We start from the raw sequence: 18,167 nt of genomic DNA, 5'->3' as shown, positions 1-18,167 counted from the left end.
CAAAGTTGGAGTTGGCTTTCGTGCGAGTCTATCTAGTGATCACTGATCAGGGAGCAGCACAGATAATGAATATATAAGTGCATGCATGCTACTGCTGCTTTCCATGTCCCCCACGCAACTATGACATGCTGAGAATCATTTATATATCATTAAAATTAGATTCATAATGGTTCAATAAGTTTATTACAATTCATTTGCTTGCAAAAATTGCCTATACCTCAATGATAGTTCATTATTTGAGAACAAGTGGAATTAATCTTGACAGCAGCTAAATTGCTTTAATGGAGTCTTAGAACAAGGGGAACCTTTTCCTTTGTTCGTCTGAAGATTTTCTCCTCTCTTCTCCCTGTGGTTTTCAAATGATAGCAACATTTTCCAAACTCTGACTATTTGGTGATTCAAAAAGAGTAATACAATTCTTCAATTATGAAAAGATGGATGCTGAAGAGAAGGAAGATAAAGCCTAAGAAAAGCTTGATTCTTCCCGTTGAATTCGTCTTCGATCCTTCAAGAAAGTGGGCATCTCGGAGGAGTAATTACATAATGGAACTGTGATTTTACAAGGCATTGTATAGATGTTTTGACATTTGACTGATAGTGAACTCTATAATCAAGATTTCTTCAGTTGACATGGTCTAATAATTCATTTTTTCAATCAATAAATAAAATAATTAGCTAATTTATAGTTTTATTTGTAACTGTTTAAATTGGTATACTTGTCCTGATAAAATTCCCACAAAAGGAAAAACTAAGTGAACATCCCCCTTTGGAGTATCAAAATTTGAAGACGAAGTCTTGAGAGAGAGAGAGAAATTTTTTAGACCAAAGTTTTGATAAAACAAAGGGAATATGTTTCTCACAAGCTTCTTTCTGTAACAATAAAAACATAGAGGTAAAAATAAAGTGAACTTTTCATAGAAGGCACTAGAAATATTGAGTTGAACAAACTACTTTATTAATCTCTAATTCATACTTAAATATATATATATAAAAAAAAAGATAACTGAATGCCAACATTTGAGGACTAGGACACATGGCAACAACTAGAAAGCTGAATTTGACTAAGTAAAAACAATAATACTTGGACTCTTGAATAAAGAAAATAAACTTAACAATTTCTACATCATACTTTAACACTCCCCCATAATGCAGAAATTTACAACCCCTAACATATTCCTTAAATACTCAAAATTTGCTAAAGGAAGTGCCTTTGTAAATAAATCTACAAGCTGTTCATTAGGAAAATGACCGTACAAGGGTAATGTGGAAAAAAAATGCTGAAATGGGTTAAGATATTAATGGGGTGAGTGAACACAAAAACGCTATTCAAAATAGCGTCCCAAAAGAAAAACGCTATTCAAAATAGCGTCCACTACAAAATGCTATTCAAAATAGCGTCTCTACGTCAAAGCGCTACTTATACTAGCGTCCCCACGTACTAGCCTGTCCCCCGTCCCATGCAGCAATAAAACGCCACTTATGGTAGCGTCCCAGCGCCTTCGTCTGCTCTCACCGCCTTCCTCTGTACATGCACGCCATGCAACAACAAAACACTAATATGATTGGCGTTCCAAGTGACATCAAAACGCTAATAATATTAGCGTTTCGTCTCCATTTTCTCTACCCACAATTTTTATATTTTATTTATTTAATTTATTTTATAAAATATATTAAATTTATAATATTTAGATCATTTTATTTTATTTATTTAATTTATTTTATAAAATATATTAAATTTACATATTTTAGTTGTATACATTGATTTTTTTTTTAAATTTTGTTTTATTTTTTAGTAGTAGTAACATTAATTTAATATTATATATTTGTGAAATTAATTCTATTTATACATTGTAAATATAATATAATTGTATGGTTTAAAAATATTTATATTAAAAAAATTACAAATATTACCATCGTATTAGAAATTTAATATTTTTGTAAAAAATTTTTTTAGTCATTAAAATATTTCTTAATTTATAGATTAAAAATATAAATGTATAATATTTGAAATAGTATATTTTATACATCTTAATGGGGACTTTTTTTTTAATTTTTAAAACATAGTAGATTGATAAATTTAAAATTATGTTAGTTTTAAACGTTAAAAGTTATTAAAGTATAAAAAATATTAATTTTGATTCTGATTATAATTATGGATAATATATTTTCTTCATAGCAATTAATAAATTTAATTACTTTATTAGTTTTAACTACTTTATTATTTTGAAATTAATTATAAAAAAAATATAAAAAATGTTCACTAGCATGTCATACGAGCAATTGGTTTAAAGCAAGATATAAATTAAGACAAGTATTCATAATTATTATACAAATGAAAATAAATATTTAAATCAGTCATGTGCCACAACCAGGTCTTCGAATATGTCGTCTCGGTCGAAGAACTCGATGTTGTCCCCCTTCTTGCTACTCTTCTGGATCACCTTGTGCATATTGGGGTTGGCCAGGTTGCCCTTGTTGTTATCCTAATGATTTCCCCCCTGCAGTATAATGCATAGCACCTTGTTCATGGTGTCCAAATAGACCTGCACCAGATGGAATATGGCCTAAGGCACCAGACTGATATGGTGCATAGTATTGATCTGAACTATATCCACCAAATTGACTCGAAGCATATTGTGATGGCCTAATACTAGATGGTTTGCCAAATGGAGCAAATAAGCTGCCGAATGGTGTTTGTGGCTGCTGACTCTCAGTGAAGTCAAATGTGCTTCTGCTTTGCACATGAGATTGATATGACATCCATGGTGCTGATGGGCCAGGTATTGATGGGGTAGGCATCCAACCAGTGTAATGTGTGGGGATAGTTTCTGAATATGGTTGGAATACTGTGGATGGACTAGGATCAGACGGTGCAGGAGCTGAGGGAATAGGACCAGGCGCTGATGCCATGCAGAAAGGGTGAAATGCGACAGGTGGGGGCATAACATCATCAGGTGGAGAGGATTGAAGCACTGGATGTTGACGACGTCAAGGAGGACGTGATCGACGTCGTGCTGCTCTACGTGAGGGCCCAGGCTGGTTGATGGGTTGGTCCTCTTCCAATTCATCATTAAAAGTTGCTGCTTGAGGTGCAGACTGAGGAGGTGACATTTGGCAAAGCCGACTTTCTTGTTCTAGAGCAATCATCATTTTCCTTAATGTACGCTTAACTTCTACCACGTTTTGTGTTGATGGATTTTATAATTTTATCAAACAATCCTCAATTGCGTCCTCCTGTAAAAATAAAAAATCCATACATAACGTTACATTTTAGGTTAAAAAAGATAAAATTATTATTATAAGTATTTAATAATGAAAAAAATACATGCTGTAAATCATTACCACACAACCAATAGCAGCTCCACTTATTGAGATCGAACGTCTAGCAACTCAACGGTACCACTCCATATATTCAGAATGATGGTGGAGTGGTTGTCCCATTTGTTGCCCTTGAACAATATATTGTTCTCACCTATTCCAACAATTAATATATGTTGCATGGTGGTGTGCCCAATTACTCTCACTAAGTCGGAGAGTAATGTCGTGCAGCTCATCTGTTTGCATCGGTGGTGCTGGAATAGGCTGGGCCAAACCAAACTACCTCATCACTCTGTCAGGTTGGTGCCATTCAATAATATGAAAGCAAATTAATGACACCACTATCTTCCAAATGGGACGACCTTGGATACACATGTCTGACAGCTCATCCAATAATTCCTCGCTATATGGTTCTCATGTGATCTGTAAGTGAATATTAGCAAAACATGAAGTGATTATAAATGTAAGGAAAAATATAACATATTATTTTATGTAAGATTTATGAAATTTTGACTTACATCTTCAGGTCGCATCCGGTCAAGGTTATACCAAATTTGTGGCAGTACATGGGTTGTTACTTCAGTGATTTGTCGAGCTCTACTCTACCTGTTAGTTGATAAGAAAATTAAAAATGTAATACAATAAAAGGAAATTTATTCATTGCTTAATGGATAAAAATATAAATTTAATGATATACCTAGCACCTAGAGGTACATTAAGAGGTGCTGATGGATCTCTTATTAATGGAGAGATTATTTTAAATCTCTCCCAAGCCCATATCTGCAAAATGAATAGTGGTCCTGAAATCTCCTTTGTTTCAGTAATAGCAACACGACATAGCTCACGATAAAGGAAGGCTAAGCAAGCTCCACACCAACTGTATGTCGCAGCTTCCCTCAAGTCTTCTAGAAGGGGTAGAAACATCCTTATTCATGTCCCAGTCATCACTATCAATCCATTCTTCATCAGAATCCTCTTCATCCTCATCATCCTCATCATCATTGGGACAATAATCACTGCTAGTGGATTCAAAATCATCCGTAGACTGAAGTGCTTCAGTGTAACAAGTATTTGATGGGGCCGCTTCATCAACAATATTTGCAGATGGTCGAAAAATGTCAATATATAATTCAATCGATGACATACCTCCAATTTATCAATGAAATTAAACATAATATTCATATCGTCATCATTTGCCAAACCCATGCAGTCCCATTTAAATGAGCCATTTTTTACAATAGGTTGTCTGAATAATATTCTCGATATAAATTCATGTCCACCTTTAAGATTAATTCCACGGACAATTTTCATTCCTAAAGTACCAAAATCCATGCGTTTACCAATAGTAATGACGGTTGATGAACCCCCATAATATTCATAGCCTTCATCATCCATAATGATTTCTCCATCCCAATATAAAGTAGCAAAAGTTGGAATTGACATTTTCTGATAAAATAAAAATCGCAACAACTATCAGCATAAACGGTCTGATTGATAATAAGTATTCAAACTTGTTTGTTGCAATAAAAAAAAAATATTATAAATCGAACCGGATGAAGTTGTAGTTCGTAGTAAAATTACACTTCATAATTCTAAGAATCGGTACGAATCACAGTAACTGTTTGAGACTACGATCTGGTTCGATTTAACATTATAATTTGGAATTATCATAAGCATGTATGAATCGTTATATTTTACTTAATAAAGAAATTATTTTCAACAACTTTTTACATTACTAATTTTTCTCTTTTTTAATTTTAATTAATAAAATAAATTAATATTTTATTTCTAATAATTACATATTAATTAAATATGCAATTGATTTTCGACAAATTTTTATGTTACTATTGTTTTAATTTTTTAATAATATTTTAATAATATTAATTTTTTTTTAATAATTACATTTTAATTGTTATAGAATTGATTTTCGGCAATTTTTTATCTTACTATTTTTTTATTTCTTTAATATTATCTAAATAATATAATTTTATATTTTATTTTTATTAATTACATTTTAATTAAAATGCTACTTATTTTTGGCAATTTTTTATATTACTAATTTTTCATTTTTTAATAATATAAATTTATATTTTATTTTTATTACATCATTTACTATAATATATTATGAACTCAATTTTCTATTAATTTTTCCCTTTCTTCTATAGCTTTTACTAATTTTTAAAAACTTAAACTATTATTTTACTTTAAACTAATATTTTCTATTCAACTTATTAAACTATTATATTTTGTGATACAAAAATTATATTACTTAATATAAAATTTATTTTATAACATAATTTACATTTATAATTTTTATTTTCTCTTTCCTAACATTTTCTGAATACTACAAATTTATATTATTTTTTCTTTACCTTTTTTACTATTATACACTAAAAATCTAATTTCTTGTAATATTTTTGCAATAACTTTTACTCATTATAATAGTATTATGCTATTACTATATATATATATAATTTTAATATTATTACAAAAAAATATCTACTTTTTTAGCCTTACAACAATAAATTTAAGATAATACTTCATAATTTAAGGACAAATATTAATAGTAAATAACTATTTTTTCCTATGCTATATGAAACAATACATTCTAAAAATATCACGAAAATCCATTTCTTAGGCCATGCATACAAAAATATCAACTTGCTCACCAAAAGTTTCTCACAAACATACAAACATGCATGCATACAAAAAAAAAAAAAAAACATTATTTCCAGAATAATAAACATATTAACACTCAAACATTTTATATATTGCATGTTAAAAATTCTTAAACAATCAAAATACACACTTGAATATTAATTTTTTTCAAATTTCTTCTTTTTCTCTTTGCGGTCTACCACTGCACCTGTCTCCTTCTTGCTCCACCCGGCTATAAGGATGCTCCAAACCGAACAAAAAGCTGCTCCACCAAAATGAGACAATGGAGGAATGAACGAGCGTTTTGGAAAAATTTGGATCGCTGTTGTTTTGAGACCGAGGGCATAAATGAGAGCGCAGGGTGAAATAAAGGAAGCGGGAGGAACTCTGGACGCGAATAAAAATAGCGTCCCGCTGGTCTGCACTCCCCCAATGGCACTGGAGATGGGATTGGAGATTCGGGGTGGAAATGCACACATGACGTTATTTATATTAGCGTCCTGATCTCTACCAATTGACGGGACGAGAGCAACTGCACACAGGACGCTAGTTTTATTAGCGTCCCACGCCCTACATTTCGATGGGACAAAATATTCCATCTGACAAGCATTGCACGCCATTGATAATGGCTTCTCGGTGTCCCGAGTTGATTCTCTGCAGTGAAGGTATGGGTGGTGGCAGGGAAGGCATCAGAATGCCAATATGAATAGCGTCTAGAGTTGGGACGCTATTTTGAACAGCATCTTAGGCGCTAACCGTCCACCTCAGCTCTCCTCGCCCCTTATTCATAATTAATCCACTTCTTAACCCATTTCAGCATTTTTTTCTTTCACATTACCCTTGTACGATCATTCTCCCATGTTCATTAGTGTTGTAGTAGGCTATCTTAATACTCCCATTAGCCACAAGTTGCCTTATGAAGTGGTGTTGAGTTTCAATATGTCTAGAATGACTATGGTACACTGGATTTTTTGTCGTAGCAATGGTTGACTAGTTGTCGCAAAAGATAGTTGTTCCACCTTCTTGCTTTTGCTTCATATCATTAACTATTTGCTGCAACCAAATTTCTTTACAAGCTGCTGAAGCGACAACTATGTATTCAGCTTCTGATGAGGATAGGGCAGTAGATGGTTGCTTCTTTGAATTCCAACAAATAGCACCTGAACCAAGATGGAAGACATAGCCGTATGTGCTCTTTCGATCATCAAGGGAACCTGCCCAATCACTGTCAGAAAAACCACACAACTCAAGATTGTTAGCATTAGAGTACCAAAGTCCATAAGAGCTAGTCCCCTTCAAATATCTAAGTACCCTTCTAGTAGCTCCATAATGGATTTTACTAGGGTTTTGCATGAATCGCGACAAAAGGCTAGCTGCTTGCATAATATCTGGCCTGATGTTGGTTAGATACAATAAGCTACCAATCAAATTTCGATAAGTATGGCCATCAATTTTGTTTTCCTCATCTTCTAGTCTGAATTTCTGATTAGTGTTGAGTGGAGTCTTCACTGGATTATAATCTTACATTTGAAACTTCACAAGCAGATCTTTGACATATTTCTCTTGAGAAAGAAAAATTCTAGCATCATTTTGAGTGACTTCTAGCCCCAGAAAATAGCTCATTAAACCCAAATCAGTCATCTCAAACTCATTGATCATTGATCTTTTAAAATCCTCCATTAAAGCAAAATTATTAGCGGTATAAATCAAATCATCCACATATAAAAACACAATAAGTACCTCATCGGCCTTTCTAGTTTTGACATACAAATTTGGCTCACTTGCACTCTTTTGAAAGCCAAGCTTATTGAAGTGTCCATCGATCCTTGAGTACCAAGCCCTTGGTGATTGCTTAAGGCCATACAACACCATCTTGAGCTGATAAACCTTATGTTCTTGCCGTTTAACTTCATAACTTATAGGTTGATCTACATACACCTCTTCATCCAAAAAACCTGTTGTCCCAAAGAAAGTGACCAAGAGGGGGGTGAATTGGACACTTTAGATAATTTTTCAGTCCTTGCTCAAGACTTAATGAAAAATTGAGGCTTTGCACTTCTATGTATGTGTATAACTCTGTTCCTAGGATGTAATTTAAGTAATCAATCAAGTTATGCACAAATACTAGCTCATACACAAAATAATTACTTGATATCAAGTGTATTTTCTCATATATAATTCAGAGTTTGCAATATTAGCTCAATAAAAAAAATTCTCAACACATTCCATTTATAATCAAAAAATCAAATTGCTGAAAATTAAATAGTTAAGGGAAAAAGAGAATCAAACACAATGTTTATAGTGGTTCGGCTCTCTTAGCCTATATCCACTCTTCCCAAAGTCCCACTTTGTGAGTCACTCCACTATTTGATCTTTTCAACATGCAAGATTCAAAGCCTTTACAATATCAGCAAGCTTCCCAGGTGCTTGAGGACCTTTACAACGTCTTTGCTTCCCACAAAAGACCACAAGCTTCACAAGGTGCTTGAAAACCTCCCACAAGCTTCACAAGGTGCTTGAAAACCTTCCACAAGTGTGTCCTCACACTTACACAACCTTAAATAGGTTTTGGTGTAGAAGAAATCACTCTCAATAACTCTCAGATATAGAATTTAATGCTAGAAGATTGAGAGAGAAGATTTGCCACTCAAGCTCAAGAGTAATTGAATGAAAGCTTTAAAAACCACAATAAATTCACTATGAATAAAAGCACTTTCATTGGTTAGAATTGTAGTAAATGATGCCTTTTATAGGTGCTTTTCATTGTCAAAAATGTCTGCTGGAGAGTGTGTCTAACGGCTCTTTAATTTTCAAAAAACTAGCCGTTATTACTTAGAAAGTCGTGCAGCAGAGTTGAGTCAGGTCAGATCATAAAAATAGTTAATTAAAATTTTCACCAATTAACTAGTTTTGTAATACAGAGAATTTTAGACATCAAAACTAGTTAACTAATTTTCGCAACGGGTTAACTAATTTCGCTACTGCCTGACTTAAAAATTGAAATTTTGAGTTTTTGAAGAAAGGTTGTAAAAATTATTTTGACCATTTAAAAACCTTAGAAATGATATAAAAACACTTTCTAAACTCTTAAATCTAAAAACAAAATTGATTTTAGGTCTCAAATGGTATAAATTCTCCAATCTTGTACAATGGACCTAAGAACTTAATTTCTATCCTATTTCTTCATGGACTTTGATTCGTCTTGTGTTATATAAGATGATAAACTCCTTTTATATCAGCCATGTCAATAGAATAGTCCTTCTATCAGCGTCTTTGCATATCATGACCTATAAAATTACTTCAAATACTTATGCACAAAGGGTTAATGTATATTTCATTAAGTTTTGTTATCATCAAAATTAAGCTCATTATAGCTTACAGGGCCTACAATCTCCCCCTTTTTGATGATGTCAAAACTTAATGAATCTATGAAGATCATAAAAATTCAATTGTATAACTATCTACATATGTCATGTATGCAAGAACTTGCCTTTAGACAAGCTCCCCCTATATGTATGCACACAATCATTCAAAATGCAAGAATGTTGAGAAGCTGCAAAATAGCTCCCCTAAATCTGATATTCAAAGCATTTTGAAGATAATAACATGTTAAGCAATTTCCAAGATCAATTCATCCAAGATCAATTCAATCATCATACATAAGATATATCAACCATAAGTCAATCATAAAGGATCATCATCATATCTTCAATAACTTTCCAAAATAAGTCCAAAATATCTATATCAGAATATGAACCATATAACCACTGAACAAAATTAGTTAACTAAAAATGTATCATGTTAACTAAAATCATTCTGTTAGTTAAAATATTTTCCTATCTTCTCCTAATTTCTCCCCCTTTTTGACATCAACAAAAGGATAGGCTTTCTCCTATTTTCTCCCCTGTTTAAAAAACAAAAAGACACAACTTTGAAAGTCATAAAGAATATTTCAAAAAATCTCAAGATTTTTCTTTGCTGCTAAGAAATCTGCCACTTCTCCTAAGGTAAGTGGGATCAACAAGTTTGGCTTGTTGCTTCTTCTTTGGGGGTTCTTTTTCAGGTATGGGTACTTGGATGTTTCGAGGAATGGGTAGAACTGATTTTCTGGCTTGTGTTTTGGTTCTTCTAGGTCCGTATTGCATGGGTAAAGAGATGGTTGATTCAGGTACTGGTTGAGAGGCAGTAGGAACAGTGTTTGGTTGTTCAGAGGATGGGTCATGTGACTGCTCTTCCTTCTCCTCTTCTTGTCTTGAACCATTTTTGCCTTCACTTTTTCCATTGTCAATGCTGTTGTTGCTTTTAGTATGAGATGAGGAGGATTCTATTGATTTCTCGTTGTCAGATTCTTGTTCTGCTTTTGATTCCTCTTCTACAGATTTTTCCTGCTCATCATTTTTCTCTACTTCTTCAAGCTCAGCTATCTTACTTTCTGCTTGTACCTTTTCAGCAGCTTCTACATGCTCCTCTTCTTTCCACTTCAGAAATTTTTACTCCACTTGGTCCAGCAGCCTTTGCATTGCTAGGACCAGCAGTACCCTGTGGATAGCTTCTAAAATCTCCAAACTTTCCAAAAGATTCACCAAACAGCATTTGAGCCATCTTCTTCATGAACCACTCTTGTTTATCCAATCTATTAATAAGCATATCCATCTTTGCATTGTGTTCAGCCATAATTCCCTTCTGCAATTCATGAGATTTTTCTAAAATACTCAAGGTCAGTCCACTCATTTCTTGTATTTCCTTCATCATGGCTAGATTTGCTTTACTGATTTTCACAAAATCTGACATTTTCAGCTTCATTTTCTCCTTCTTCTTAGAGCTTTCCCCTTCATCTATCTTAGAACTTCTCTCTTTCAACTTGCTTAGTGGGATGTCCGATTCTGTTTCAGAATTTGATTCTGATTCAAATTCAATCTCAATCTCAGTCTCTTCTTCTTGCTTTTTGTCTTCTTTCTTACTCCTTTTCCTACCATCATCAGCCTTGAATATCTCCTTAATGGGGATAGGATTGCTAAACTTCTTTTCTTTGCTCAAATCAACTCCTATAGCTTGAAATATAAGAGTCAAAGGCATAGCATATGGCAACCTTCTATGCTTACTAGACTTAGCAATCACTTTAAAAATAAAAAATGGCAAATTAAATCTGATTTTGTTAACCAAGTGCCACATAATGCATAAATCAAGGCTATTTGCATATGAGTGACTACCACTTCTAGGATTGAGCAAATTTCGAATGAAGGATTGTAGAATCCTAAAATTTTGAGGCACTAAACTGATGTTGGTCATTTCATTTTCAGGTGTACCCTCCGAAAAAATTGATAATTGAAATGCCTTCTCATCATATCCTTCAAGCTTCCTAGAATCTTTGAAGGTTCCAATCCTATTTCCATCATTTGGTAGGTTTAAAACAGAGGCTAAGAATTCAACATCAACAATCTGACTTTTCTTCTTAACTCTCACACTAAAACTTTCTCGTTTAACAACTTCTTTCATACTTCCATAAAATTCTTGAATCAAATAAGGATAATAATATTCATTCAACTCAGAGAATTCCATCCAGCCTTGAAAAGTAAATAATTCTTCAAATTCATAAGGTAAGTCAGAAAATGAATCCCATTTAATGTACCTTGGCTCGAAAATATTTTGTTGCACAAAAGGTTTCGAAGCAGGGGCCTTCTCCATTTTATTCTTTTTCTCAGAAGGCTCAGACCCAGCAATACCCTTTCCCTTTCTTTTTCTTGCTCGTTCTGCTACTGTCTCTGTTTCGTCATTATTGTTCTCAACTTCAGTTCCTTCTTCTCTCTCTTTTTCGGAACTGGCAGCAGCTTTCATGGCATCACCCATGAATTTTTGAGGTTTGGTAGTCACTTGTTTTACCCTTGCCATCGATTCTTAAAATTTCAATGAGAAGTAATGGCTTAAGGAAGAACGGGATTTTACCGTTTAGGGATTTTGAGAAAGTAAATTGGGGATTTATGGTTTTGAGAGTAATTTGGGGTTTTTAAGAGAGTGGAGAATCAACGTGCAGCAGAGAAATAAGGGAGTTTTAGATTGATTGAAGTGATATGCAGCAGTTACACAAAAAAAAATTTTCAAAATTTGAAATTGTGTACAGTTTTTCATGGAGAACCGGGAATCCCTTTTTGCCAAAACCCAATTTTACCCTTTAAAGACATAAAATGAGCATAAATGTGCTCAGGGGTAAATTTGTCAAAATAGATTACAAAGAGAGTGAAAATACCCGTTAGAAAGAAAGTAATTTTAAATCAGGCGTGTTTTGTCAAATGTACACAGAGGAAAAATTAGTTAACTAATTTTGAAACCCAGTTGGCTAAATATTATATAGGTACAAAACTAGACAACTGCAGTGAGAAAGTAGTTAACTAAAAACACATGTACGCAGAATATAGTACTAACAACATATTTAATCAATTTATGCACCAAATTCATATCAAATGCAATAAATATCATTCAATAGCTTCACTCATGCCAAGTTCTCTTCTAATTCTACAAAAGTTTTTCTCATTTAATGGTTTTGTAAAAATATCTGCAAGTTGTTGTTCTGTAGGAACAAATTCTAACTTAATGTCACCGTTTTGAACATGATCTCGAATAAAGTGATGTCTAATTTCTATGTGCTTTGATCTAGAGTGTTGGACTGGATTTTTAGTTAGGTTGATGGCACTAGTATTATCACACCTTATAGGAACATGATCAAGCTTTATACCAAAATCTTCTAATTGTTGTTTCATCCATAGAATTTGAGCAACACAACTTCCTGCAGCAATGTATTCTGCTTCAACAGTAGAAAGAGCTACAGAAGTTTGTTTCTTACTATGCCAAGACACTAAGGCATGACCTAGGAATTGGCAAGTACCCGAAGTACTCTTTCTATCCAATCTACTTCCAGCAAAGTCAGAATCACTATATCCAACTAGATCAAATGTGTCGCATTTAGGATACCATAAACCAATTGAGTGTGTGCCAATGAGGTATTTGAAAATTCTTTTAACAGCAATTAGATGAGATTCCTTAGGACATGATTGAAACCGAGTACACAAATACACACTAAAATGAATATCAGGTCTAGATGCAGTTAAATATAAAAGTGAGCCAATCATGCCTCTAAATAGCTTTTGATCAACATCTTTACCTTTTTCATCCTTTTCCAACTTGATGGTGGAGCTCATAGGAGTTCCAATACTCTTCAAATCATCCATCTTGAATTTTTTTAGCATATCTTTGATGTACTTGGATTGATTAATGAAGATGCCACCATTGAGTTGCTTAATTTGTAGTCCAAGGAAAAAGGTAAGTTCACCCATCATGCTCATCTCAAATTCATTTTGCATCATCTTAGAGAAGCTTTTGCATAGAGAAGCATTAGTAGCACCAAAAATAATGTCATCAACATAAATTTGAACGATAAGCATATCATGTTTATGTGTTTTTGTGAAGAGTGTGTTGTCTACTTTTCCTCTTTGAAAACCATTATCTAAAAGAAACTTACTAAGCCTCTCATACCAAGCTCTAGGGGCTTGCTTCAATCCATATAAAGCCTTAGTGAGTTTATAAACATGATTAGGAAATTCATAGTTTTCAAAACCTGGTGGTTGTTCAACATAAACTTCTTCATCAATATAACCATTCAAGAACGCACTCTTAACATCCATTTGATAGAGCATAAAATTTTTATAACATGTAAATGCACATAACATTCTAATGGCTTCAATTCTAGCAACCGGAGCAAAAGTCTCATCAAAATCAATACCTTCCTCTTGATTATATCCTTGAGCTACTAATCTAACTTTATTTCTAATGACATGTCCTTTATCATCCATTTTGTTCCTAAAAACCCACTTGGTACCAATGATAGAATGATTTATAGGTCTAGGAACAAGTTTCCATACTTTATTTCTCTCAAATTGATTGAGTTCTTCTTGCATAGCAAGAATCCAACTCTCATCACTTTGAGCTTCATTATAAGACTTTGGTTCAAGTTGAGAAACAAATGCAACGTTACCAAAGTATTTTCGAAGTTGAGCTCTTGTCATCATCTTTTGTGAAGGGCTATCAATTATGTCCTCCATGGGATGATCTCTATGATATCTCCATTCTTGAGGTAAGTCATCATGATGTGGTTCATCAATTTGGAGTTCTTCAATATTGGGCAATATTTCTTGATCACCTTCTTGATCTTTCTCATTAGCATCTTTATTGTCAACATCATTCCCAATTGCACTTTGGGGCTCAATAGGTTGACTTTGTTGCTTTTGAGTCTCATCCTTTTTTCTTCCAAAAATTTTACCTAGTTCATCATCATCACAAACAATCTTTCTTTCCAAGAAGTTGTTAGTTTCATCAAATATAACATGAATGGTTTTCTCAACTAACAAAGTTCTCCTATTAAAAACTCTATAAGCTTTGCTATGCATTGAATATCCTAGAAAAATACCTTCATCTGATTTTACATCAAACTTTTTGAGGTTATCTTTCTTATTGTTCAAAATATAACACTTACAACCAAATGCACGAAAGTAAGAAATGTTAGGCTTCCTCCCTTTCCATAATTCATAAGAGGTTTTCTTTAAGATTGGCCTAATCATTGCTCTATTCAAGATATAGCAAGCAGTGTTTATGGCTTCTGCCCAAAAATATTTTGGAAGACTATGTTCACTAAGCATTGTTCTTGCCATTTCTTGTAAAGTTCTATTTTTCCTCTCAACAACTCCATTTTGTTGTGGGGTTCTAGGAGCTGAAAAATTATGAAAAATGTCATTGTTTGAACAAAATTCATCAAAAGATTGGTTTTCAAACTCTCTCCCATGATCACTTCTAATGGAGGAAATGGGTAAGCCTTTTTCACTTTGTACTTTCTTACAAAAAGATATAAATACACTAAAAGTTTCATCCTTATGTGCAAGAAAATATGTCCATGTATACCTAGTGTAATCATCTACTATGACCAAAGTATACGCTTTACCACCAAGACTAATAGGTGTAATAGGACCAAACAAATCAAGATGTAATAACTCAAGGGGTCTAGATGTTGAAACAACATTTTTTTATTTGAAAGAAACTTTGGTTTGTTTCCCAAGAGAACAAGGCTTGCAAACATGGTCTTTTTCAAAGTTAATTTTTGGCAAACCTTTAACAAGGTCATATCTTAAAAGTTTTGAAATCACATGCATACTAGCATGACCAAGTCTTCTATGCCACAACCAACTATCTTCTTCAAGAGATACAAGACATCTTTCATTTCCATTTTCAATAATATTTAAATCAAGCAAATATACATTTTCACTTCTAGGTGCAATGAATAATGTATGATCATTATGCAAACTTCTAATCTCACAATGTGTAGAATTAAAAATAACTTTGTAACCTTTATCACATAGTTGACTTACACTAAGAAGATTGAATTTCAAACCTTCAACTAATGCGACATCCTTTATGCTTGGATTTTTCCCAATAGAGCCACTTCCAATGATGTAAGCTTTGCCTTTGTCACCAAATCTCACATGTCCACCACTTTTCAAGGTAAGGTTTGAGAATTTTTCTTTGTCTCCAGTCATGTGTCTTGAACAAGCACTATCAACATACCATTGTTCACACTCTTGCTTGCTTCTAAGACATACCTCAGTGTTGATTTCTCTTTGTTGGGAACTTTTTGGTCTATCCTCTTCTAGAGCCATGAGACAAATGTGTGCAACCTCCTTGTCACTAGAGTTATCACTTGAGGAATCATCACTATCCATCCAGCCAGCAACCAAGGCTTTCTTACTCTTATCCTTTGAATTCTTCCTTTTCAGTTTAGGACAATTTGGCTTTATGTGACCAGGTTTGTTGCATTCAAAGCATTTAATCTCACTTTGATCCTTGCTTATTTCACCTTTGGGAGAATACTTCTTTAGGAATTTCTTATATCTCGAACCTCCCTTTTTGAATGCTTTTTTAGATCTTCTTGTAATCATGGCAAGATCATCTTCCTCACTTGAACTATTAGAGCTGTCACTTGAGGCAGCCTTAAAAGCTATAGTTTTCCTTAATTCATCCTCTTGGCTTGACTTTAAGGCAATTCCTGTCTTTTTCTTTTCATCATCCACATTGCTCTTGCTCTTGTCATAAAGCATTTCATGAGCAATAAGAGAACCAATAAGCTCATCATAAGTGAATTTGGAGAAATCTTTGGTGTCAAAGATCACTGTAACTTTTGTTTCCCATGATTTAGGTAGTGACCTTAAGACTTTCTTGACTAACTCTTCTTCAGTGAATTCTTTTTCAAGAGCTTTGAGAACATTCACCAGATCAGTAAATCTTGTGCTCATTTTTGAAATGGTTTCTCCAGGTTTCATCTCAAATAGTTCATATTCCCGAACAAGCCTATTTGCTTTTGATTCCTTCACTTGATTAGTCCCTTCATATGTGACTTCAAGTTAATCCCACACTTCTTTTGCAGATGTACAACCTGAAATACGATTATACTCAGTTGCATCAAGTGCACAATGAAGAATGTTTAAAGCTTTAGCATTTAAAGAAACTTTCTTCCAATCAAGTTCATTATATTCATCTTCTACTTTTTCTCTATAACCATCAGCATGCAATTTTAATGGAATTTCAGGACCTTTAACAATTCTTTGCCATGCTTCAATATCAACAGATTGAATAAAGTTTCTCATCCTCACTTTCCAAAAAGAATAATTAAAACCATTAAAAAAAGGTGGTCTAGTGATAGAGTGTCCTTCAGCTAAAGGTGCAGGGATACCAACCGTGTTAGATGTGCCAGCCATTGTAGGATCTCTCTAAGGTGTTTAAACCTCAAGCAAGAGAGACAAGCTCTGATACCAATTTGTTGTCCCAAAGAAAGTGACCAAGAGGGGGGGTGAATTGGACACTTTAGACAATTTTTCAGTCCTTGCTCAAGACTTAATGAAAAATTGAGGCTTTGCACTTCTATGTATGTGTATAACTCTTCTCCTAGGATGTAATTTAAGTAATCAATCAAGTTATGCACAAATACTAGCTCATACACAACATAATTACTTGATATCAAGTGTATTTTCTCACATATAATTCAGAGTTTGCAATATTAGCTCAATAAAAAAAATTCTCAACACATTCAATATATAATCAGAAAATCAAAGTGTTGAAAATTAAAGAGTTAAGGGAAGAAGAGAATCAAACACAATGTTTATAGTGGTTCGGCTCTCTTAGCCTACATCCACTCTTCCCAAAGTCCCACTTTGAGAGTCACTCCACTATTTGATCTTTTCAACAGGCAAGATTCAAAGCTTTTACAATATCAGTAAGCTTCCCAGGTGCTTGAGGACCTTTACAACATCTTTGCTTCCCACAAAAAACCACAAGCTTCACAAGGTGCTTGAAAACCTCCCACAAGCTTCACAAGGTGCTTGAAAACCTCCCACAAGTGTGTCCTCACACTTACACAATCTTAAATAGGTTTTGGTGTAGAAGGAATCACTCTTAATAACTCTTAGATACAGAATTTAATACTAGAAGATTGAGAGAGAAGATTTGCCACTCAAGCTCAAGAGTAATTGAATGAAAGCTTTAAAAACCATAATAAATTCACTATGAATAAGAGCACTTTCATTGGTTAGAATTGTAGTAAATGATGCCTTTTATAGGTGCTTTTCATTGCCAAAAACGTCTACTGGAGAGTGTGTCTAACGGCTCTTTAATTTTCAAAAAACTAGCCGTTATTACTTAAAAAGTCGTGCAGCAGAGTTGAGTCAGGTCAGATCATAAAAATAGTTAACTAAAATTTTTACCAGTTAATTAGTTTTGTAAGACAGAGAATTTTAGACATCAAAACTAGTTAACTAATTTTCGCAACGGGTTAACTAATTTCGCTACTGCCTGACTTAAAAATTGAAATTTTGAGTTTTTGAAGAAAGGTTGTAAAAATTATTTTGACTATTCAAAAACCTTAGAAATGATATAAAAACACTTTCTAAACTCTTAAATCTAAAAACAAAATTGATTTTAGGTCTCAAATGGCATAAATTCTCCAATCTTGTACAATGGACCTAAGAACTTAATTTCTATCCTATTTCTTCATGGACTTTGATTCGTCTTGTGTCATACAAGATGATAAACTCCTTTTATATCAGCCATGTCAATAGAATAGTCCTTCCATCAGTGTCTTTGCACATCATGACCTATAA

At 33.5% G+C, this 18,167-nt stretch overlaps 1 protein-coding gene across 1 annotated transcript; it reads right to left on the bottom strand.

The window, feature by feature from the left end:
* Positions 1 to 9,938: 9,938 nt before the first annotated feature.
* LOC131171067 (uncharacterized) lies at positions 9,939 to 11,865 on the bottom strand. Its single transcript, XM_058130521.1, has 2 exons — positions 10,515 to 11,865; positions 9,939 to 10,432 (listed from the first exon to the last, which is right to left on the bottom strand). Exons 1-2 carry the CDS (start codon positions 11,863 to 11,865, stop codon positions 9,939 to 9,941), a joined length of 1,845 nt encoding a protein of 614 aa, XP_057986504.1.
* Positions 11,866 to 18,167: the final 6,302 nt, after the last annotated feature.

This window comes from Hevea brasiliensis, chromosome 2 (genome assembly GCF_030052815.1).
Source record: "Hevea brasiliensis isolate MT/VB/25A 57/8 chromosome 2, ASM3005281v1, whole genome shotgun sequence".
Lineage (NCBI taxonomy): Eukaryota > Viridiplantae > Streptophyta > Magnoliopsida > Malpighiales > Euphorbiaceae > Hevea > Hevea brasiliensis.
This window is presented reverse-complemented; position numbering and strand designations above follow the sequence as displayed.